Source organism: Pieris brassicae, chromosome 7, assembly GCF_905147105.1.
Source record: "Pieris brassicae chromosome 7, ilPieBrab1.1, whole genome shotgun sequence".
NCBI lineage: Eukaryota > Metazoa > Arthropoda > Insecta > Lepidoptera > Pieridae > Pieris > Pieris brassicae.
Window position 1 is genome coordinate 10848417 of NC_059671.1, and position 25473 is coordinate 10873889.

General features: G+C 37.4%; 3 protein-coding genes across 3 annotated transcripts; 2 read left to right on the forward strand and 1 right to left on the reverse strand.

Annotated features, from left to right (window-relative positions):
• The first annotated feature begins 4848 nt into the window (after positions 1 to 4848).
• Positions 4849 to 6521, forward strand: LOC123711819 (peptidyl-tRNA hydrolase ICT1, mitochondrial). The gene is made up of 5 exons (XM_045664642.1): positions 4849 to 5218; positions 5293 to 5394; positions 5518 to 5601; positions 5676 to 5845; positions 6075 to 6521. Exons 1-5 carry the CDS (start codon positions 5060 to 5062, stop codon positions 6166 to 6168), a joined length of 609 nt encoding a protein of 202 aa, XP_045520598.1. The 5' UTR covers positions 4849 to 5059; the 3' UTR covers positions 6169 to 6521.
• A 39-nt stretch (positions 6522 to 6560) lies between these two features.
• Positions 6561 to 10609, forward strand: LOC123711818 (clusterin-associated protein 1). Its single transcript, XM_045664641.1, has 11 exons — positions 6561 to 6748; positions 6837 to 7033; positions 7311 to 7478; positions 7645 to 7740; positions 7811 to 8028; positions 8982 to 9114; positions 9466 to 9550; positions 9627 to 9713; positions 9789 to 9905; positions 10125 to 10220; positions 10294 to 10609. The coding sequence occupies exons 1-11, from the start codon at positions 6727 to 6729 to the stop codon at positions 10416 to 10418; spliced, it is 1344 nt and encodes a 447-aa protein (XP_045520597.1). The 5' UTR covers positions 6561 to 6726; the 3' UTR covers positions 10419 to 10609.
• Positions 10610 to 10689: 80 nt separating this feature from the next.
• LOC123711817 lies at positions 10690 to 24866 on the reverse strand. The gene is made up of 7 exons (XM_045664640.1): positions 24378 to 24866; positions 22374 to 22503; positions 21961 to 22254; positions 21570 to 21737; positions 12306 to 12419; positions 12009 to 12181; positions 10690 to 11790 (listed from the first exon to the last, which is right to left on the reverse strand). Exons 1-7 carry the CDS (start codon positions 24773 to 24775, stop codon positions 11673 to 11675), a joined length of 1395 nt encoding a protein of 464 aa, XP_045520596.1. The 5' UTR covers positions 24776 to 24866; the 3' UTR covers positions 10690 to 11672.
• Between the last annotated feature and the right edge of the window lie 607 nt (positions 24867 to 25473).

Genomic DNA, 25473 nt, shown 5'->3' on the forward strand with positions numbered 1-25473 from the left:
TATTGATGCTGAGCAAGATGCCCTAAAACTTAAATGGAGATAAAGCAGTAACCGAATGGACTGGTAGAAAAGGAAAAAGGAAGACAAATAGAGCGATGGGCCGACGGGATCGAGAGGGTAGCTGGAAGAAATTGGATGACGATGGTACAAAATAAATTAGGGTGGAAAACGTTGGAGGAGGCCTTCTCCTGGACAGGGGCCGCAACCTAGTTAAAATTGTATTTATATCTATTTTCATTAAATGTATGTCAAAGATGTGGATGGGTAAAGGCTTATTATTATTATTGTCCTAAGTATTTTAAATGCTATTAATAAGAACTGGGACAAAAAGGCCCATACTTGGAATGGCCCAAAGAGAGGACACCAGAAACTTAGGAATATGTAATAAAAGGGATAGCGGGGAAGAAAAATTGTGGCAAGGCAACCACTAAGGGTTAGGGAAGTTGATGTAGATCCTTCTAATTGCAGCAGTTTAATGAGATTATGACATGATCGCACGGAATTCGGAAAGTAGTTGCTCGTCGCGTGCGCCGGCCGTCACATTAACATAATTGTTGAAAGCTGAACAGTGTGTACTCATAGTACATGCTGGACATTTAGATGCAATATAAAGATATTCGGGATATGAAGCATGGAGCACCTCAGTAAAAACTTGAAACCTTAAAAATCAGTATTCATTAGCGATATATGTATTTAAATTATTAGATATATACAATTGAACAATATTTATAATTTTCTTAACCCACAAAGTAATAATAAAAATTATTAAAAAAAAAACCGCAAAACAAATTCAAAAAATGTGGTCCCTGTGGCAGTGTACCTAAACCCTAGCAGAATTTTCTCGATGTGTTGCGATACTTATTATATTGTATCATTGGTACTATCTATCGGTACTTGAACTCCACTGCCCAATAGCTTCTATTCCAAAGGGAACAAAATTAAAATTGGAGGGAAGACTCTTATATTGGTGCCGTTTATTATTTTCTGCCTGTTCTGCGGCTGCCCCAGCTTTCTTGATTGTCCGAAGGGGGGCAAACGTGTAAACACAAGCAGCATCCCATATTAAAGCCTGTCCCATTTTCCAAGGGATCATAGATATCTGGGCGCTTGCCATCGTCTCTTGCGATGCCTGTTGGCTCCGAAATTCCTACAAAATTGACGGAGGCAAGAGAGTGGTAGAGAGTAGTGTTATATGTCTTGTTATTAAAGCATAGCTCAGTTCTCTATTCGGTAGTGAGATGTCCTGTTTCTTGGCTGATTTCATCTGTTCAAACTCTGAGTTTGATAGATTAAATTCCTCTTATCACCATGCGTGAAGTTGAAAAGGTGGCGGTGAGGACTTACCGCCTCCTTTTTTTACGAGAGAACTGGTCCCGTCAAACCCGTCCCGTTACCCGTCAAAATAAATCATAACCGCCTGATGCTTTCATACTCTCCATCAAATATATAACCCACTAACCAAGTCTCTACCAGAACAATAATATCAAGTATTTTTGAGTTTATCTATTTAACTCTTTATGCCTCCACAGTTCTGATAGTAAATAGATAAGGTATTTTTAGGCATTTTCTCCATAATAAAAATTAAAAAAATGAAAATTTAAATACAATATAAAAACTATGTTAACAATACAGAATATATATATGTATATATACCCAGTCATACTAATTTGGCTAAAAAATCATTGGATTGCACTTGGATCGCACACGCGCGGCAGCGATAACATCATCACGTTTTCAGGATCACATGATCACATCACATCACTGCAGCATTATATTTTTCTGGCGAGCCGCAGATGCCTGGCGCAACGCGGTGTACAGTTTTTATTCAGAGTCAGTCCTTTAATTCACCGTTTAAAATGCTGTTAAGTGTAGAAGTAGTACCTTTACTTTCAGGCACATTTTGAATCTCAATGGTGAAGTTTCTAAAGGCTTTCAAGCTCATGACGTAGTGACACATTTCCTTCTATGAAAATGGACAGCAGGGAAGAGGAGCTTATGACAGCCGCTGATTCGACAAGAGCTAACCTTTCTAACTAACTTTGACCGATCCTTCGAACGAGTGCGGCATTAAGGACTGCTTTCGCTATATCCATACTAACCGCTAGCGCCTCCCCCCCTTGGACTTCATTGCCTCTGCCCATCTATGTGTTAGGTATCTATACAAGAAGACCACGACGACAGCCATACCGATAATCTCTAATCAGCTGGTAGACCTGTAGATACCTCAGGAGCTGACCGTTAATAATGGTTTCCATTATTTTGGAAAACAAGGAGGTTATAGCTATTGGGCAATAGTCGGACGGACCAGAGCGATCTCCTTTTTTTAGGAATTTAATGTATTGCAGCGGTCTTACAGCACGTCGGGATAATGCTGAGCGAGTACAGGTACCGGAAAAGGCGCGTTAGAATCAGAGCCAACTCAGGAGTACAAGTACGTAGCAAAATTGGGGAGATGTCATGAGGCCCGCTCGACTTATGAATGTCCAACGAAGATAGAGTTTTGCAGACAGCACGTTGCCGGAATGTGATTTCCAGCATCGAAGTATCAAACAGCGAAATGTTTGGTGGTGACTTCCTTCCCTCCTCCTCCTCTTCTGTTACCCCGGTAGCACCTGCCCATTTGGGTGATTCAAGCCTGAAAGCAAGCATGGCATTCCCACAAGGACCCCTCCCTTATGGTTATTGTACAGGTGACATATCCTCTGTCACAGATTATTACAAGCAAAGGTCTACCTCGATAGAACTCTTAATTCTTATATCGCTCGAGTGTGTGGCGCCTCATTAAGCAAGATGGAGCGTGCGCGAGTATATTCAATTGTGACCTATGCCTCGGATTCTTGCTTAAAACCCATAGACCCAGTCTCTCCGTTATAATCATATCATGCACCGGACCCGTAAGCATCCTAAATAAATTACACTGATAAAGCAAGCTTTCTTCAGAGGCGTAGCTACTCATAATCCACAATACCCAGAATAAACAGGGTCGGACACAAACGATACAGGTTCAATGAAATCCAGGTTAGCCCTTTTGAATATCTTGGCTATGTGATGTGCAAAACCAAGATCCGCATTAAATACACTCCCAGGACTTCAGGTTTCTTTGTTTTTGACTAGCAACAGTTTTGTGACTTCCACTCGACACCCGACATTGCATTTGCCCGTTTTTCAAGCAAGTAGTTAGTAAAAAGTTGTGGTGATGTTGCGTGATAGAGTGTGTTTACCTCACATTTCAGCAAATGAAAATTGTACCTAAAGATGTCTCAGCCTGGTGACCTTGGTGATTTTAAATGAAATATTTTGAACATCTCGATCTACTCATTAATTCATTTGAAAGTTGGAGAAAGTTAAGATTGCATTAAGTAGAGAGGATTATCATAATTAATTAATTTAACGTGTACATGTGCGTCTTGTGATATTATCTACAACAAGTAGGCGAAACTATCATTAATATCGTTGTCTTTCGAATGTTTCTCGCTCAATTTGCCATCTAATTAACTATTGAATTTCATGTAAAACGTTGTTAAAGATTTTGGCTCGAGACGGAAAGTTAGCGCCTGTTGGTTTTTAAAATAAAGATGCGAGAGTTTCTGATAGTAGATTATTTTAGGTTCGTCGAAGGAATACACGGAACTTATTGCTTCTTTTTTCGAAAGAAAAAATACAAAACATTTAAATTATTAATTAAATACAGCAGATTAATAAGCAACTTTCATATTTTAATATTAATGTAGTGTATTCATAATGAAATTGTATACTTAAATTTTCTCTTCTTTGAATAATAAAATAATTTCACAAATATTCAGTATAACTGTGCCGTAACGCTATTTAAATCTGATAAAATATCTGTCTAATAGTAAAAAGTCGCGGAGAGTGGAGGAGGAGCGAGCCGGAACGAGATCCTAATTAAATTTTTCAGAGCGTATCATTTGATATTCAGCTTGTATTTCTGCTAGTTTAAGACAAAGCGTAATTATTAAATAATTTTTTTATTAGATTAACAGTTATTTAAACATTATTATACATTTATTCACCGATCCTCTCTTTCATTAGGATTTCATCTAATAACTGCATATTGCTGGGATTTCCTTCTTGATTTGTGTGTACTAATATGTGTGTGTTAGTAAGATAAACATAATAAAAAAACCAAGACGTCTTTGCCGGATTCGGGTTGTCAGTTTCGTCTATTTATGGTAATATTATTTACAAGAATTACCCTAAATTTATTGTGACAGAACGTGACAGACTACATATGACAATTGGAATGTTCAATGTTCAAAATTTTATAGAATTGGCATGGTATTTGGTAATTGACAATTTACAGTTTTCACTTTTTCAGTGGTTTAGTTGAAACTTGACATCAGGTCATAAAAGCCCAAAATTTTTTAACGATCAATCTCCCCTTCCCGACAAAAAAGGCTCGTAGGAGGCCCCGACACATACTAACGGATCCGGACGATCCAATTACTGTAGCAAACAATAAATTAAATGCCGCCCGCGCGGCCAATAATAAAAATAGCCAATCACAGATTAGGGTAAAAAACCGCCTTCACCGGGGAAGGCGAGGACCTTTACTTCGCACTTCGCTCACTACAGTGAGCTTCCGTCCTGCCCTTCAGGCGATTGACCGCCCCGCGACGGCCCAAGCCGAGGTTCGAGTCTCACAGGAGACGCCCTTGCGCTAGCCGCGGGATAAAACGTCATTCTGGCCGAGCTACGCTCGCCAAAACAGCCCGAGCTGAGCTGTAAAGGCCCTTAAAGCCAACAGTGAGATTCCATACAAAAAAAAAAAACCGATCAATCTCCTTCTTATCTTCTCCATCTACACGACACTGGCGAAGTACCTTGTGCCCAGTTGGCATAAATAAAAGCCATAAACAAGAAGAAAAAAAAGCCAAATAAAAAAAGTTGAAACTTGAATGCTGAAGTTGATACGTCTTGATACATATGTGTGAGGGATAGAGTGAAAAGATTTTTTATAGGTTATTCTAAATTAATAATGTTTATTCATTAAAAAATAGGTTTACCTGAATTGAAATCCAAACCTGAGCAACGACTTAAAATGGCTTCAAGATTCATACCTTTAAGATTATCGCTTTTGCGGCTTGTATCGCAAAATGGATCGTTATCTACATTGCAAAGGACAATCTCATATAAAAGTGCAATTTCTTTGAATACTATTTATCCAAATAGTTCTTTAAAGCTCACCACTCCTGCCTTTGTAAGTAAAATTATCACAAATTGTATTCCCTCTGCCATACGTACATACTCATTAATATTAAATTGTTATTTTAGACTCCAAATTCAGACGAAAAGTTCTCAGGTTTCATTCCTCTTAATAAAGTAGATATAAGCTACAGTGCTAGCTCAGGCCCTGGAGGACAGAATGTTAACAAAGTAAGTTGTGAATTTATAAATTTTGGGTCTTGGGAAATACATTAATATGTACTATATCTTTTCAATTATTATTGTCATCATGTTATTAGTATTAAGCAAATCACTTATTGTTAAATAACTTAGGTACATACTAAAGTGGACCTCAGATTTAAATTAGATGAAGCCGACTGGATACCCACAGATATAAGAGAGAAAATGTTGCAAACTGTAAGTTTAATAAATTTCAAATGGAGTAACCATTGTTAAGATGCGATTACTGCATGATTTACTCTATGTTTTAGCATGGAAAGAAACTTACAAAGGAAGGTTATTTAATTGTTCGCTCTGACATAACTCGCTCCCAGCAACTGAACCTTGCTGATTGTTTACGGAAACTTCGCTCTATGATACGCAATTCAGCAATTACTGAAAACAAAGCTGATCCAGAAACTGAAGAAAGGATTAGACAGAGGTAAAAAGAATTTGAAAATATCTGAATTAAAGCAATTTATAAGTATTCTTATAATTCTTATGATACTATAAAGTTTTAGAAAATGTAACAATTATTTTAAAAATAAATGTAGTTGTGGGAGTATTATTAATTGATTAAACTTTTTTCTTAGATATGGTTATTCCCCTCAATGAATAATCTTGCTTAATACAATTAAACATTAAAGAATAACATTCATCTTCACTTTCAGACATTTAAAAGCATCACGACTGCGGGTCAGCATCAAGAGAGAGGAAGCTTACAAGCGTGCCATGAGGCGGCCACCTACTGTTGTTGATTTATGATTCTTTTACTAAATTGGGCATACTAAGAGATCACCACTCATAAAAACTACATTGATAGAAAAGTGGAATGTTGACCTGATCTTCCGATACTGAGGACTTCAGTGTGAACTACTTGTCCTCAATAAAGTTTGCCCAATTTAGTATTCCGTAATATAACTGTTGTAAGTGATTCATATGACAGTATCTTAAGAAATTAGATATATAAACTTGTAGAGTTAAAGATGTAGTAATACAAATAAACATATTGTGTGAGATGTGTAATATTATAGTTTGTTATGCTTGTAATAAAGGATACTTGTAGCATAAATGCCATTATTATGGTAAGAAATAAATGCATTACATTAGCTCCAAAACAAGGGTTTATTAATTATTTAAATATTATTTTATTTTAATTGCCAGTAATCAATATTAGAACCTTCATATACTTCACCAATTACATATGAGTGGTTGTCATTGGATACAGTCAGTAAACAGAAACTGACAGAGCAAGATTGTAAGTCTTAGCAACAAATATACATTGTTTAAAAAGGCAAGTGATTAGAAGAGCATTTTAAAAACATGTCCTATAGAGATTTAAGAAGTGAGTACAAATCATCAGTAATTTAATGAAATAGCGATTGATGTCAGTAATATTCTATGACAGTAGCAACATTTATTCATATCAATAGATTTCAGTGAAGATATGCGTGCGCTAGGTTTTCCTGAGCATATATCCTTGGAAAGCTTTCGCACGCCCAATTGGGATTTGTTGGACTCTTGCCTTCGATGGCTGGCAGCCAGGTTAGAACCTGATGCTGTACTGGCTGGCGGCAAGGATACGGTGGAGCAAAGAATTGCCATGGTTATGCATGCTGTGGAAATCTTTGTAAGTTGCTATAGAATTTATTTTTTGTTAATAGATGGCTGCGGTTTTCCCATTTGACAGTTCACGATGGTAACTCTTACCGTTACTTGTGCGTTAACGCCTATTGATTGCCTATTATATTGATTTGACTAAGAGCTTCGAAAAAGAAAGTTGACCCAAAGTTAAGCTCGGTAATTTTTTGACAAATATGTTGACTTATGTTATCTCATAAAATGTAATATTTTCGAAAAAAAACTAAATTATATGTTGGAATATCCTAAACTTAAATCTATCACAGCATTCCCGTGCAAACTTGAAGCTGAATGGCAAGAAAGTTTATGGAGCGGACGGATGGGCAGTTCGTGAGTTGCTGAAGGTGGCGGCGCTGCTGCGCACGGCCTTGGAGACGCCGCCACCTGTGGACCGCCCGGAACACGTACCTTTGCTGTATGACGTCACCTCACGGGTAGTTCCTCGTTTAAGTAGTGTGTTATGGTGAATCAGTAAGTAATGAATTAGTAGAATCAGATATAAATATGGGTGTTATTCATGAGGAATTCTTATGGTAAATGTAAAATAAGGCTGCAGATTGGATGATTTATTTAAAACTTTAAAAGACACATCAACATTAGATTGGCGAAATAAAGCAAGCTCGCAGTTTGGCCACAGACATCACGGCGCAGGGGGCTTATCTGCACGACTTGTTGGTGAAGGAACCGGAGAATAAGGCGAGTCTCATAATAATAGTAGTTGTAAGTTTTATGTTCACCTTAATTAAAAGTAACACTCGCCGTGTAGGAGTCTCGCAGCCGCGCCCTGTCTCGTCCGCTGGACTCCAGTGCAACGGAAGCGGCGCTGCGTCGGGCCTCATCGGCGGTGGAAGATCGCGTCGCGGCGACTCGCGAGGCGGCGGAGGCGGCGTCGGGGAGCGAGGCCGCTCTAGTCGCGAAGACTGAGCGGCGGCGGGCTGAGTTGCAGCGTGCAGAGAAGCGCCTGCGCACGGTGCAGAAAATCAAGTGAGATCAATTATAAGGTGTATACAATATATAAATTCAATAATACAATAATTAAGTATTGATTATCAAATTTTTAACAGTTTGTACTTGCCAATTGTAAATATTTGGGTTGCCATTGATTAAAAAATGGCGCCATTCTAATGAAGCTTCTGAAAACTAATGCCGGGGCTTATCGCTCCTGGGTGAGTCTCAGTTGAAGCTTATTACTATTTGGTATTAAGAAGTAAATTTGTTTTAAACTTTTGTATGAAAATTAATATTAAGAAGTTTTCAAACGCACACACATCCAGCCATAACCTATAATATAGATGAGCCGTTTATCTGACCAGGTTTTATACCACTTTTTTTATTATATCTATTGTCTATCTTCAACTAAAATCAAATTTTCGTCGCAGTTATAAAAAAACATCTACTTTCTGAACAAAAATCTCACGTAAATTTTTAATCTGCCCAAAAATATTTATTTATCTACTTCTTAACAATTATTCTTATATTTAATGTTATTTACATTTTTTTCTTCATTGCTTACACTGCTAACTTTTACTACTATTATTATTATTTGTTTCTACTGAGTATTAGATTCGTATTTGTTTTTTTTGCGACTGAGGCGCAAACTAGCTGCTGTGGTCCCTGGCAGAATGACCAGCGCTGTGGAACAACTCTGCTCCTCAGTATAATGCTGAGCCAGGGCCAATTAAACCCTTTCTTTGTTTTCTCTCTATTGTTATCTATGTGTTATGTACTACAATGAATAGTAAAAAATTGATATCTCTCTATTATTATTCTTTTTTATTTATTTCTATTTATGATTATTGTTATTTTATGTGTTTCTGTGTGTGTGTAATTTAATTGGTAATCAATATTATGTGTATGTTTATATATTTATGTTTATATTTACTCACAATTCGTTAGGATCTAAGCCACATTTTAAAAGTATTTTCATCACGTTACAGGCCTATGTACCAATCGGAGCTGACGGCTCTAGAAACAGAAATCGAACAGCTTTGGGATCAGTACGTGGTGAGGTACCGGTGTGTGGAGGCGCTTAAGCATCAGCTCAGTTTGTTGGAAACGGCACAGAATGAGGTTATATTGTGAAAGACTTTTTGTGTTTTGATAAAAATTTCATATTAAGTGATTGTAAATAAAACAAAGTCAGTTACATAGTTAAAAATTTTAATCGGAACGGCTGGACCAACTTTCATGAATTTTGTTTTAAAGAGAAACTCAAGTAAAAAAACTTTGGATTGAAAAAGACAACAACTTGGAATATTCCTGACCTCACAGAAAAGAAATACTAGATATATATATATATTATGTAAATATACCGTGGATAGTGAATTTATAGTGGAAGGCTACAGCCTACATGAGAAGGTGCTACTAGCAAATTAATGCCAGAAATGTATCAAATGAGGAAAAGAAGAATTTAATTTTCAGTCTGCCGAAGAGCAGCAGGCGTCGATCCTACAGCTGATTCACAAATATGAAACCGAAGACGTGTTGGGGAAGCTCAGTGACTCTGGTAACTTTTTGACGCATATCATTTTGTTGAGCGACATTTTTCATTTAGCACATTGTCAAGTTGGAGACATTTTCAGATGAGATGAACTCCAGCGGGGACGAAAGGGAGTCAAAGCCGCGAGCCGCCTCTCGTCCTCGGACGAGGCTGCGGATCAAGACTGCAGGTGCCTACCAATATTTGCTTGGGTTTTTAACCGTCCTCTTTCGAGTTTTGTATTGACAAGCTAATTTGAATTTAGGAACCACCATCCCGGAGAATCGCGGGGTGTGGGCGGGACGTGACTCGCTGGACATTCGGGACGAAGACGACTCCGACACCGAATCCGATCCGGACGTCTCCGATACTCAGCTCTTCGGTAAAAACTTCGTTTATTAAGATTTTATCCATTGAAAGATTTCTAGCGATGGGATACTTTTACGGAACAGGCGAGAGGCTCACCCGGTGTTAGGCGACACCCCGTGAACACTCTGGCCCAGGCTCGCGAGTGTTTTGACGAGAATTGAAATGTATTTATTTACATATTTCTGTATTGAAATACCAGTCAAGCAGATCACACTAAGTAGTCCACGTACAGGGACGTCGGGTGACAGTGGGCGGGCGGCGCGTTGGTCTCGTCGTCCTGGCACGCGCACCTTGACCCACGACGGACACTACGCGGACCTCGGCCTAGGTAACGCTCTCGCCGATGTGTGGTCGATTTGTTTTCCGGTCTTTTTACGCCTCGCAATTTGATGGCTTTGCAGGGTTGGAGCGCAAGCCGGCGGGGCCCGAGGAAGGAGACTCCCTCGGGAGTTCTTCGGAGAGCGAGCTGCGTCTCTCCAGTCCCAAACTCGGCCGCAACTCGGCCTTAAGCGACAATGAGTTCTGAACGTGAATTATGCGATGCGGTCTTGCTTTTGATACGAATCACTCTCGTTCCTTTCCCAACTTTAAAAGTAGGTAGATAATTTCATGAGTTTTATTTCGAGGCAATCCCCTGTCCTAATTCGTTGTTACCCTTTACTGATATTGACACTGTCTGCTATATGATATTTAGAATTATTATAATATTTGCAACTAGCTTTTTGTCTTAGTAATGGAAGTATTAGGTATTAATGAGACTGCCGATAGCTTAGAATGTGCAAGTGAACAGAAGTAAATACAAAAAGAAACTATTTATTCATATTGTTCTTATTTATAGACAGAAATCTTATAACAACCCAAAATGAACACAACTCGATCGAAATTCTCGTTGAGAATAATCTGGATGTGATCATTAACACATGTGTAACTAAATGTCCAACTTTTGGTCCAATTTATAAATAAATCCTTGCCTCTAAAAGTTAACTTTTGCCAATCGAGCGACTAGGACCGATATTTTATTTTTACACAATTTGTTACGTTATATATAGTTTATCAATTATTAACAGTTATTTACAGGATATATTAACTTTTATCGGTAACTAAAAATAAGGGTAAAAATAAGTTTTATACGTTATTTAAGAATACGCTAGAATGTAATTTGTTCGATGTTAAATCGAAAAGCTAGATTCAATTTGAGCAAAACACTATGTACTACAATGAATAGTAAAAAAGCAGAAATGTTATCCACTTTCTTCATACAGCTAATTTTTTATCCCGTTGCGTACATCACGTAACGAGTAAACGTAAAAAGTATATACAATATGCACATTTACAATACCTAAAAAACTAGATAAAATCTTAAAGCTCAATGAAAACTTAACAGAACACGTTAACACAGATATTTGACGATAGTTATCTATTAGTAAAGTGAGGTTAGTAGGAGTAGTTAGATACAGGAGTCAATATTCGGAGCACGTCAACGTACCTAACCCAGTAAAGTTAGTCTGGTGCAGTCAGCTTCGGAGAACTGAACGTATTTCTAATTAATTTACTCAAAGCTTGGTAAAACATCACTTCAGTGATAGTTTTATCATTTACACAATATATTCTACAATTAACTAACGAGTATGTGTCTCAAATAATCTCAATTTACAAAATAAATACCAACTAAAGCAATTTTTCTTCATTTCTAATTAGTTATTCCCTTCATCTATGAGTTGTTTAGGGTTTTGGTTTTTTAACAATAATTAGTGCTCATTGAAGGAAGTGCTGTAGACGGTCATTGTGTGTCTTGGCTGTTATTGGAGTCGCTGGTGGCCGTCGAAGCCAGCGAGTCGTGCTGTTCTGCCGACAGCCGGCTGCTGTCGCACACCGCTATGAACTGTTCCGCGTATGCTCTGCAATTGATGAAAACATATTTAGCATAAAGGATAAACTTATCGATTACAGCTACAAAATTAAAATGAAATCAGATAGGCTGTTTTATATATTTTGGATTGATACTAAGAAACAAAAATCTATCGAGTTTTTGTTATTTATAAATAGATACAATGTAGCTGTTTCTGTTCAAGTTAAAGTTCTCTCCATACATTAACTAGTCCTGTAAAGTCCGTACCTGTCTAAGCCCGTGTACGTCCTTTTGAGTTCGGCGTCGGACAGCCGCTCGCGATCCGCACGCCTTTTGCGGTGGATCCGCTCAAGCGAGCGAGTCAGGGAATCGCGCTCACGAACCACTCGCCGACGCCGCTCGTGGCGAGCCTCACGGGGAGACCGACGACGGCGGATGCGCTGTATTTTTAATCATTTAGAATATACTAATACAACTCTCTAATTGAGGAGTGTCATTGTTAATCTCCAAATATGTTGTTGACTTGACTGTAAACCGTAAACAACTTTACCAAGTGAAACCTACCGTATCGTGTATGGGGTAGTACAACTGGGCGGGCGGCGCGTAATGCGCCGGAGGCAGGGGCAGCGTGGCGTAGGGTCGGGGAGGTACTACCACGCCCACAGGCATTCGACCAAGCTGAAACGTTTTATTAATTATTAGAGTTGTAGACTAATAATTTTCGCATAATAGCAGACTGACAACAATAAAACTCGTCATGTCGAAGGCGAGCCGCAGTGGGCAAGTCACGCTCGCGATGTTTGTAACAACACTTCCGCAGTATTAGACGTACCTATACTTGTACAAGTAATGCACCACTCACATTCCACTCAATAACATTTTGCATAATTATGTTAGATTATATAATATTTGCAAGAACAGACGATTATTATAGTAGAGTTGTGCTTTATTAGTGTATACACACGGCCGGAAGTGGTGATACCGTTAGGCACAAGTCGGAAAAGAAAGGGCACAACTTCTTCCAGAGCCATCTATATTGAATCGCCACGGCATTATTATTTTTAACAAATCTATGCAGATATTTATAGAGTCATCTAGAGTCGACAACTTAGAACAATGACAAGTTGGAAGAATGTGGTTAACCTTAGTTTATATACACTACTATAATTTTTTTACCCTAGCAAATATAAGTAATAGTATGTATGTTAAGTTTGTTACTAGATTTTATCGTTTCCGTGTTTTAGTAACTGTCATGGTGCTACAGTTCTCATCGGTAACTAGAGAGATAGTTTTTTTTGTATTAGTACTCTCTATATGATAATATTGTCTTGAATAAGCCCTCATAATTATCGCGATGGAACTTTTTCTTAGGCATTTTATTCCGGACTTAATGCCGATGTTTTAAAAGAAATATAGTTTAATGTTTTCAAAACTAAACGAAAGGTGTACAAATGTATGAAAGGCTGTATATTTTTTAATCATAAATAAATATCGTCTTCTAAAAACTTGTAGCTAAAACTATTTAGAACTGGTGATTACATAAGACCGTATGAATGGCGCGCACCTCACTCGGAGTCCTTGTCCCGGTTCGGCACTTGTCGCTTGTGCGAAAACCTGTTGCGAAATTCTACTGAATTATAAGCAAAATTCACAGAAATGTAACCAAGTACTTTGAAATATGTAGTTAGGAGTTTGCCAAAATAGATTTAATAATGAAAACGTTTACAATAAGTTGGAGTTGGTTTTAAGTACTTAATATTGGAAACGTCAAAAACTTTCACAAATATCTGTCGTCTTTACCGAGTTGATTAGCAATTGTTTGCAAAATGTGCTTGTGTGGTCACGGATGCACCGCGCATCAGTATCTGATGGATGTGCCTCGTGTTGCGAAAGTGGAGAGAAGTCGCCGGAATACATTAGCGGCTCTGCGATTGCGAGACGCAGCTTTCTTGCAGTGTCACCTTTTCAGAACGGGTTGAGCGTGTTTAATAAATAAATAAATCTTGATACATAAAACTAAACTAGCTTTTATTATGTAGGGGTTTTACTAGATATATATAAATAATTAACGAAAACACTTGAAATGGGCCTTCCTAATGAAAGTGCGCGATCGAGTTCACTTGAGGTAAGCGCAATAATATGCTAATTTGTGGCACACTTGGCAGATAGCTTGATCGGTGGAAGGCCGCTACTTCTACGCCCCGACGTGACTAGTGTTTTTATTTGAGACTTTATTTATTTACCGTTATATATAGATTAAATTCATATTTGCAGTTAAAGTGTTTTGAGATTATTGTCTCTTCTTATTAAGTGTTGTTAACCCCTCCCAGGCCATGGCACTTACGTACCTTCCGACGTCATTTATTCGTTCTTCAGAAAGCAAACCCAGGCCCTCTGTTTGATTAAAATAAAACCGAGTGCTGGGCCACGCATGTAGTTTATTTCACAAACATTGGCTTACTAATATACTTGTCAGTGTGAAAGCGTAACTAACTCAATTGCGTAAAATGATATGAATTATTATAACGATATGAATGTAATAAATTTGCCAAACGTATGAAACGTTGATATATCGTTACATATATAAGAGATATCGGAGCGTTTTTGAGATCGATAGCCCAGAAATCACTTGAATAGATGGATCTGCCCGGACGAGATGTGCTCAAGTCATCTAAAATGCATATTAAAATGTGACGCAAGAGAGCTACCGTTCACTTTCTTTGACGGCTATTAGGTAACATGAACTGAACATGCCGCAGTTATAACTTTTTTTATTTTACATATGAACTTTTTAACAAACTGCAATTTATTGACCGCGGTGACTAATGAAGAAGGCTTAGGAACTCTGTCCTTAAATTTAGATAATCGGCTTGAGTAGCGGAGTCATTGTGGGACTTTTTCAAAATTTTGAATGTCACTACATCACAAGCACTACCATCATCACTATCATCAGATGATTTGCAGTTTCATAAACGTCCAAATCAAGTAATTGACGTCCTATATCAATTCTAAATTAAATATACATACAATTGAGGATATGTTTACATAACTTACATCTAATTTCAGGGAAACAATTAGCATGAAAAATAAAATGTGTCGATACAGCTTAACAGAGCTTGCGTGCTTATAGAGCCAACTTACCGCACACAATTACTATTACGAACCGGTCTTGTAAAAAAAATGTCGTTGTTTAGAGTAGGTACTTTAACTTGAGTTTGAGTGGCTTTAAACTTACTTTAGCTACAAACTAACAGAGAGCCCCAGAGACCACTACCGATTGAATTGTTCAATTTGTTACCTAAAATAGTCAGTATTATAAAAGTCTATTGTGTCTTCGGGGACGAAGGCTGTAAATAACTTATAACATTGTTTTAAGAATTTCATTTCTCAGTACTAAATATTGAACACTATTCAATAATGCAGTAACTTGATTTTCTCGCCATCGCTGTGATTGTTAAAGGTGAAAGTTTATTGCTTAATAAAAAATATTATGGACTATTGAAATTGTATCTATTGTTAAATATAATACATATGTCAGTTTCTTTTATTATAATAACATAAACTTGCGATGATTAGTTCGAAAATATTTGTTCGCAAAACAGGTGGACTGGCCGGTGAATTCTTGCGCAAGCCAGTCTAACAGAATTTGCGAGAACATAATGCAACGGAAACAATCAATGGGCGCAATATGCCGAGCTCTAGGGTTTAATAATAAGTGGGCTAATGTAATTTTGGATATGTATTATTAGATTAAAAGACGTTTACAATGAAATAATGCAGATATTTCTGATTCCTACTAATAAATCTGTTTAAATTTGTTTAATTTCGAAGTGACCATAAATGTTTCCTGACTACTCACACCGACATATTGCATTTCCTATTTAGGTATACAAGCGACAGTCTATTGGTACAATACCGATATGTATTGAGGCAATGATTTATTATTACTCTTGTCACAAATAACAATTTTAGTATGAAATATACTTGAATATTACATTAGCTGATAAGTGAACAGGCGTGGCGTTGGAGGCGAATTCCAAAATTGCCCTAAACGTTGCCAATTATAGTACAAATACGCCGAAAGGTCAAACGTTCTCAAGCCTCAACCGAATATTACATTATTGTAATAACACGGTCCATGTCAAATACAATAATGGCTTATTGCCGCTCGCACCCCTCTTCGATTGCCAAAACGCTGTAACATTTACCAATCTCTGTGATCCTTGAAGCACTGTTGTACACGTTTTCACAGAAAAGGGTGTTATGAAATAATGGCTGGAATGTTATATTTATTGTGCAAATAATTATAACATTCCGGGAAACATCGCTAACTCGATTGTCTAAGATGTGCCGCTGGCTTTATACCTGCGGTATTAAATGCATTGGTCGCACTCAATGTTACGTTAACAGTTAACACATTAGGCCGAATATTTGGTCATATGTGAATGAAGTGGGTAATTTAGAATTAATTATTGTGATATCACTCTAATGGCATGTGGTCAAGTGCACAGCATCGTACTTCGCGGAGAGGCAATACTATTACTACTTTTACTAAACTCGGTAGATTCTCTGTGGAAAAAAATCTTTATCACTGGCATATACATTTACATCTGTAAATGTATGTACGAGTAGCTGTGACAAAATTCAAACCAGTAGCTCATCGGGCGTTCATAATATTCGTACAAAAGCGAATTTTATTGTACGATTGAAAGAGCTTCGTAAAGGTGTCTCGTTTGGTCTAGAATGTAGGCTGCACAGGTGAAAGGGAAGATTGGCCCTTGAAGACTACTAGAAGCTAACAATGTAGAACATACTAAAATAACTAACTGTTTTTATATTATAGGATTACGAGTTGCCTTCTATTCCTCGTAAAGCGACGTAAATCGATATTTATATTTAATATTTAGCTAAGAGATTGAGACTTACAATAAACGCATATAAAGTAAAAGATTCTTCTTGCAATCAGTTTCCAAATTACACTGGTACATACAAAATAAACAAAAGAATTCATTTATTTGAAAACTCAGTTTAATTATCAAAAATAATTCTTTGTCATTTTTGCAGGCCGTACTAAGGTCGTGAATATAAATGGACGTAAGTACATACAAATATTGCGCACTAATGTTAGACGTTTGCTGGATAAAAGGTCGACATTTTTTTATCTAAACATTTATTTAAACGTGTAGGATTTGAACGTAAAGGTCTGAATGTTTATTAATTACTAGGCATTGGGTTTATTAAAGCGTAGCATTGAGATGTTCATATTGGTAGGTAATTATTACGGCAACGACGACCTTCGCGTTTGCTAACATCCTATCTGAATATTTAAACGTATGAAAAATTTTGTTTTTATTTAAATTTTGTTAGCGACTGTCAGTTTGTGCAAGCACTTGCAACTAAAAACCACACTCGTTGCGTTACAAGATATTACTTGCAACTGATTATGACTTTCGATAATCTTTGCACTAAAATCTTAGAATTCACATGGGAATTGAATTACACGTTGCCTATTGTGACAGACACGACCTAGTACGACTTGTAAAATCTACTAGTATGGTCTACTCGTGTCAAACGGTATACATATGGCACGACGTTCCTGTTATTTACGTTACTATTTAACGACATGAAGAGCCATTTCTGTTACGTCATATATTTCGCTATGTTTATTTCTATTCACAAAAATACTTATACCATAGAAACCATTCTTTCATTCAAATAAAAATGACGAGACAAGATGGTCGCCGCAAAAATGTTTATTTCCTTGGAATGTTTAACACATTACCACGGATTTGATAAACGAGTTATTAGCTCCGAATAAACATATTGTTACGAAGACGGGTCGACTGCAATGTTTCTAGATTTTTCCACTAGTTAGAGAACTTTTCAGCAAGCTGTAATATGATTTCTGACCGTTTCAGGAGAGGGTCAATCACATATTAGAAAATTGTAATTTTCATAATGTTACCCTAGTTTTCAGGAAGCTGAAACCTTTTTTCAGTCGGTTTCAGAACATGTGTAGTCGAGTAGTGCAGTTTTCAGGAGACCCGTTTTCAGGCGTTTTCAGGCCTAGTTATACCCCTTCGATGAAGGAATATTCTAGACCAAACTTTCTAGGTGTGAGACAAGGACGAAATGATACGAGAGAGAGAGAGAGAAGATCAGATCTTTCTCGAAACCAGACGAGCACTCTAGAACGCCGTACGACAAGGACGGAGCAACGTGCGAAAGAGACAAAGAGTGCGAACGTTCTAGAATTGTGCAATCGCTACTCAGTAGCAAGCCCGCCTAGAAAGTTCTCGAATATTGTTTAGAATTATTCCCAGGGATATATAAGCGAGCCGAAACGCGACTAGTCACTTAGTTTTGAATGCGATAACAAGAGCGAAACACCGAAGCGATAAAGTGCGAATAAGGTGAATATAAGTGATAAAGTACTGTGTGAAGTGTGCATAAGTGAAGTAATTAGTGACTGTGTTTTTGTGTGTTATTAGTGAATCTCTGCAATTAATTTTGTGCCCATAAATTCCTCATTGATTTATCAAGAAATAAACCCTTGAATAAATCTACGGCATTTTCTATCCGATCCCCTAGCTCGTAACAATATTATGGACACTAAATATTGGGCTGTGATACACTATGCAGGTTATGCTACAGAATAGTACCTTTAGTTAAATAATTTATGCAATCAAAAAATATGTACTAAAATATTGACTGTAATAGACTGTTTTTTAATACTTAAATTTAGTCTATAAATTGTCTACAAAACTGCTCAGTGTACTTCAAAAGCGTATCGTACTGATATAGCACAAGCAATGGAGTGGTGCGGCAGCAACAGGTGGTCAGGCCACTCTCGCTTGATGAAACAGAAAGCGCCAAACCCTACTTTGCTACCTACTTGTAGGCATCGAGAACAAAATATTTTAGGCTTCTCGAGTTGATAACAAAATTTTCTGCGATTAGGAAATTTTGTTATCAACTCAATTGTATTAAGAACCTGTTAATATAAATATGTATTTAATAATTGAAATAATATTTATATCTAGAAAAATGTGTTGCTAATTTATACGTTTATGAAGAGGTGACGTGCCAAAGACAATAGAACCCTCTCCCCCTGCCCCTGCTGGGAAAGAACCTCAGCAACAACTGTTTATCGATTATGTTGTTTTTGTTTCTCATTCAAGTAACTACATAGCTAGATAGACTAACTTATCTCAAATCTTAATACTTTATTTTAGACGGTTTAATCAACGGACCAAGGCGCAGGTGTCTGCTAAGTACACGTATCAAAGTGATCTAAACTTAATATTTCCATTTTTAGGTAGCCTAACATTTTTTTACTTTAGCTGTGACAGGTTCGTCATACGTGCTCGAAACTTTTTTTTTTAAATGTACCTACCTCTAAAATTATTACGATAAAAGTCATAAAACTAAATTTGAAACTTGTGTACGGCTGTACAAATTTCCCAGCCTCAGAAAGAGGTCTTTGCTCTCCTATTGTTATCTGCCTCTGTTCAATGGATCTTTGGCCTGATATATGCTACGATACGTTGTTAATTAAAATAAATTATAATTATACATACTAACCACTTTATATATCGCATAAATAAATAAAAATAAATAATTGAGATTTCTCGTCCGCTTCGTCGAGAAAATCTACCATAACTGGAAGCTAGATGCCAGGTGGGGCTAATTATGTTGAATCCCAAGAAAAACTAAGAAAATAAACATCGAATTTCTCTCGACACTCCTGCCTGCGATGCGCTGAGGCTGGAGAAAGTCGCTAGTTGTATAATAGTTCAATGGTCGATTAATTTAAACACATATTTGTCTTGCGTAATTTATTATAATTTAAATTTTCCTAAGCCATAAAACTATCTTAGTTAGATAGGTATATTTGAATTGAAATTTTAAACCAAAATGAATACCACCCATTAACTATAATAATAAAAATATAGATAATAATATGTAGTAGAAAGTGCGCCGTGAGTTGGCGTGGTAATTATAATTGGTAATTGCGAGAGAGCCGACGGCCGGCCCTTTCCGACACTCTGTGGACGATTCAGCTAAACGCAGTCTGAATAATTAAATTCATACTAAGATAATATATAATACAGTAGAAATGAGAAATTTACATGCTTTAATAATCTATGTGTATAGTAATCGTTCGTACATTATGTTAAAATCAGTTTTTTTTCGGACCACATTCGGGCTACAACATTCACTTTAGAGAATAACAATTTTTAACCGTGTTGACAAGAAAGTTCTAAATTTTCCGCGTTTTGTGATTATGTTATAATTTATATCAGTTTCACAATTATACAGCATTGCCGTAATATAAAGTTGTTTTTAAGTTAATGTAATACTAGAGAGACGTCGAAATTTAAATTAACGTTGTCTGGGATATTCCCAAATGTGTAATCGTCATCATAAATCATAATGATCATAAAACAGGAATGCTAGGAACAGCTAATGTAATCGCGAATTGCACCAGCTGAGTACGCACATAAACTCATACTTCCTCAGTGCAAAATAATCAGTATAATGAATCGATCTGTCGGCGCTTTTGATGCGGCATCCACTAATGGTGTGCGTTCCCACCGATCTGTTATCACCTTGGCGATATTATTATTATAACTCATGAAGGGTACTCGTTTTACTATTGATTTTATTATTGCGTCGCTACAAAAGAGTTCAACGCTTTACTTGAACTTTCCGAAAAACTAAAAAATAAATAATAACTATATTAAAATAACTGTCTTGACTGTATTGCCTATCTATGTAGGAAACTTGCTAATCATATTTTCTGACGATGATTTCGGACTTTTAGTAATCTTCGTTTACCTCAGTTACGTAAGTCATAGCGTGACCGATTAAATTGTTTTGTCAAATTAGTTCTATAGATCAAAGGGTAATAATGGCTTTTGTTACGTCATGCTTTATTGGCATTTCAATAAAATTTAAATTATAATAAAATATATCTTAAGACCTTAATATCATGATCACCTCTTAAAAGTTTGATTATTGTTTATATATTAAAGTGAATACTAGTCGTAGTAATCGCCTAGCTCTCCATAGTTCTAGTATAATATTGTTGGGCAAACCACACTATGTAACTTGTCGTCCTATTAATAGATAAAAAATACATAAACAAATGTACAATTACCAGAATTTGAACAAGACAATATACACATAAACAGAAGGCACTCTCACGAAAAAGACGCAAGATCACGGTCAGAAAAAGTGAAAAACAACCATTGTTTTCGGCAAATCAAAAGAAATGTATGTCAAGGATGGGCAGACCGAGTCAATGGAATGCGAATGTAAAAATATACAAACGTCGTAGCCTTACGGCGGATGAATTTAAAAGAAAAGAAATGACAATATAACTGTTCTATGTAAGAAAGTACGCAAGCTCTTGGGACACTTTCTCCCAAAAACCACAGACACAGTAACACAATAGCAAACATCACAATAACTAGATATGGCTAATCTGCAGTCACGTCAATAATCCGGCGCAACGAGAGCGGAACCACCGGCGCCGGGGCAAAAACGTTCTGCGTGCGCACGCACCGCGCTTCCTGCCGCATCCCGCCGCACGCGCCGTTAGGCCTACATAGATTCACCATTCTGTTTCACTAGTCTATTTACTTATATATTACTGATGTAGAATATTCAACCGAGAAACTTTGCAGACAACGTCTGCAGAACTAAATGCTCTGAATAATTGAATTCTTGAAATGTGGAACTATGGCGTACTAGAAACATACATTGGCAGATTTTCCTGTAGTAATTTTGTAAAAAAATACTTTGTCTTAAAATTTAACTTACCGTGCTAGCCGGATGCGCCGGTACGAGCACCACAGGACCCGTCGGAGGTTTCCTAGCCTTCCGTACACCGTGGCGGGGTAGCAGCCGTCCTGCAGCGCCACCGTGGCGACCCAGCCATCGGTTGACGAGATGCTCCTTACTGTTCGCGCTGCCGAACTCACACTCATCCTGTTTTCAACATTTATCAATTATAGTATAGATAATTAACATCATTCTATGACATTAGTCTCTCTACCCACGCGCTAAGTGAAGGATATGCTCATCTGTTACTTGTAGATATAAGTATAGATGCCTTCAAAAGTTATAAAGGTTTCGTATTAAGTGTAAATTAATATTAGTGTAGGTAAAACATGTTTAAAGAAATGTATGAACAGAGAAAAATGTATAGAACCTTCTTCCTCTTTGGTGCGTCGATCTGTAATTTTGCCTCCAACTCTTTGCACAGCTCGTGACCGCGGTGTCGCTCCTGATCCTGAGCCTTTTTCATCTCGTCGACATGAAATACGCAAGGAGTTTTGTAATCCACTGAGAATTGGTTGTGGTCAAAGGCCTGCTTGGGGCGGAAGCACGAGCAGACGCGCTTCGACAGGTAGTAGATGGAAATGACACACACCAGACAGTGAAGTGACGCGACGATTAGAAGTGCTATATTAGTCAACACTGGCGTCCAGGCTTGCATTTCATCCTGAGAGGAGATTTCAATTAGACAATGTTAAAGAACTAAAACATATTGTAACGCACTCTCTAAAATAGATTTTGAAGAGTAATTAAGAGTATTAAAATGCGTTAAGTTTAAATTATTACTTGAAAGGTGTCAAGTGGATCGGGGTCTCGAAGCGAATCTCTTCGAAGGCCTGCGGCCGCCAGCACAGCAGCGCTGTTACCGCAAGCTAGGCAAAGCAAGGATAACGCCAGAAACGCAGTCAGTAATCCCCTAAAACAATAATTTATATTTTAATCCAAAGATAAATTACCACATATATGAATAAACAATAATTTTCAATATATTATAAAGAAGGCCATATATGTGTTGCAACATTTGTTATCGCACGTAAACGACGACGAACGATCGACCAGTATGTTGTTCATTTAATTATGGTGTTCATCTTCCAGTATTAGAAATAGTTGTCGCTTAAAAATAAAGCAAAGATGCTAGGTGTAAGGCTGAAGTTACTACGTGAGTAAACCTCGGAGAAACCGGTGAAAGCTGATAAACTGCTCCTATATGTTCGCAAATCGCGATGGTTGCTATTTTACTTAATACTTAAATTTGATCGAGGAGATTACAGTCTAATAAATCTGTGTATTAATTTAGTTATTTATACATTGTTCTTAAGAAATATTTTTAAATATTATAAAACATAATTTAAGGAACGGAAAAAAGAATGATAACGGAGGTAGGAGGATCTTGTGCTTCTATTTCGAGTAAAATCCTTTAGCTACGATAATTGTTACCTTAAATCCGATTCTTAATGAAGTCTTTAAAGAATGCTAAGCAATGGATATATATATGTAGTGTCTTGCTGTCAAACCTTAGGGTTTTTATTTTAATATATAAATATATATATATATATCAAATAATATAGCTAATTACTAAAGTACACTAGCGTTGTTTTTTAATTAAAAGAAGCCAGATGGCCCCTGTTAATCATATTCGAGGTGCCTACCTGTTTAAGATTGGAACAAACTGTAAAAATATAAACAATCATGGCGAGAACCGTTGCGCGTCACAAAAAATGTTTTCCAGTTGGTCAGTAACACGATGTGTGTCTAAATAAGCGCAATACACATTGCCGAGATATGAATATGTAATTGATAGATATATTTATTAATAAGACGCCTTTGTAGAGTACCCGAACTAAATAAACATCAAAAAATGTGTGTTAGTCTTCATTAACAAGGCGTGAAATATCCTACGTATTAGACCCAAATATTGGATGTCAGGCCAACGTGCGAAGAAAAGACAATTTTATAATAACTTAATGTATGATAATAATGACGACCCAAAGAGATTCAGCTATGTTTGTTTGTATTGACAATTTTAAAACACATTTATAGCTATTTACCGTACCCGTTTGTTTATTTGACCTATTTGGGAATGTTTAGTTTAACAAAGTTATATTATTTTCCTTGACGAGATAGAAGTTACCGTATATTAGTCAAGCTGTTTTTCAAATACACGGCTGAAATTTAAATTTGCATCTCTTATCGTTGTACGATTAACTATCCTCAGATCCACGTTCAGGTCCGAGTCCCATTCTCTCACCCTCGCATACTTAAAAAACTATACATAACAGAACACTAAAATCCTAATGTAAAATATAAAAAGCAAATATATACGGTTTTCATTTCAAGATAAAATAAAGATTTTGGCAACTATTTCCACTTGTTTCAGTTAAAGAGCTTGCTTAATTACACTCTTAAGTGTAATTAAGCAAAGTGCATGTTTCAGAATATGTGCAGTGCATCTAAGCGCGCACGCGCCGGAACGTTACGCCTCGCCGCGCCCTGCGTCTTGCTGGACACGCGCTGCACCGGCACATTATGCTCGCTACCGGACATTCTTTGATTGCATTTAATGAATCGAAACAAAGTATTGTAAGAATGAACGCAGATATAGCGTAATCAACAACTAATCATACAAAACATTATTCTTAAATAACTTAAATCTGTAACATTATGTTTATTGTTAAAAATTATCCTCCGGAAAGTTGGCACCTACGTTTATTTTATCCACTCTGATCAAATGCTGAAAGCAAAGCATTCCAGCAGCCGCATTCCGCCTCGTTTTTAACGAGATTCACTCACCCTGAAGTAGGGCCGTTGAGCGCGTAGCAGTCGTTAAGGCCTGCGATGACGCCGACCACGCCAGCGACCACGGCTAGTCCACCCGCCCAAAGGCCGGCTCCGACCCGGGACAGCGCCGCGCCCTTCACCACCGCGAGGGCGCCGCTCCCGACTAGAAGCACCCCTAAACCCACTTGCGCCACTCCCAGTACTACGATCAGTCGCCGCGACCCGTTCCCGTCGTCACTTCCCGCTTCCACACTCTTGGAACTGACACTGACCCCTCTCTTGACGTTGTTCTTCTGCGGAGTCTTACATATCAGCTGCTCGGTAGAGTCTTCCGATTTGAGACTGGACACTGTCGGAAAGTTAGGCGTCCCGCCGGGGACGTTATCCGTGGAAGAGCGTTCGTCGCTCATGCTTGGTGCGCAATCATAGCGAACAACATATTAATATACGACGCGATACGTCCGCTGCGCGCGCGCTGCCTTGCTTCACTAGCTGAATTTTCGTTCGCGCAGGTGAAAGTACCGCGACACATCGATGTTTGTTTTTGTTAATCTATACCACTGATATATTCACAATTTCCGGATTAGAAATGTAAATATGTCTTTTGTAAACTAACAGGTTCAATGACAACCATTATACCCAGTCATGCCATAAGTTCTGTTACAAATGAAAAACATTTTGTTTTGATGATGTAATGTAATATTATTAAAATGTATACCTACATATTTCTTAAAGTCTCAGCAAAAATTACAAAAATACTATATTTCAAACAGCCTCCTTTTTATACGGACCTTCAATATGTTTAGCCACGAATCTATGGTTTTACAAACTGTTTCCAAAGGAAATTTCGCCACTGCTTGCTGCAAAGATATTTTAAGAGACTCAGTGTCACCGTGTCGTTTAGTTAGCAGGCCATGTCCTCTAAAACTGACCATATTTGGAAGTCTAGAGGGTTCTGGTCTGGGCTAGATGAGGGCCAGTCTTTAGCTTCAGCGATTCAAGCATGGCTTGGGTAGTTCGTGCCTTGTGACCAGGTGCAAAGTCCACGGTTATTTTTTTTTAAAGTGTATTGCTGAGTGGTTTCACAGCATGATCCAAGACTCATGAT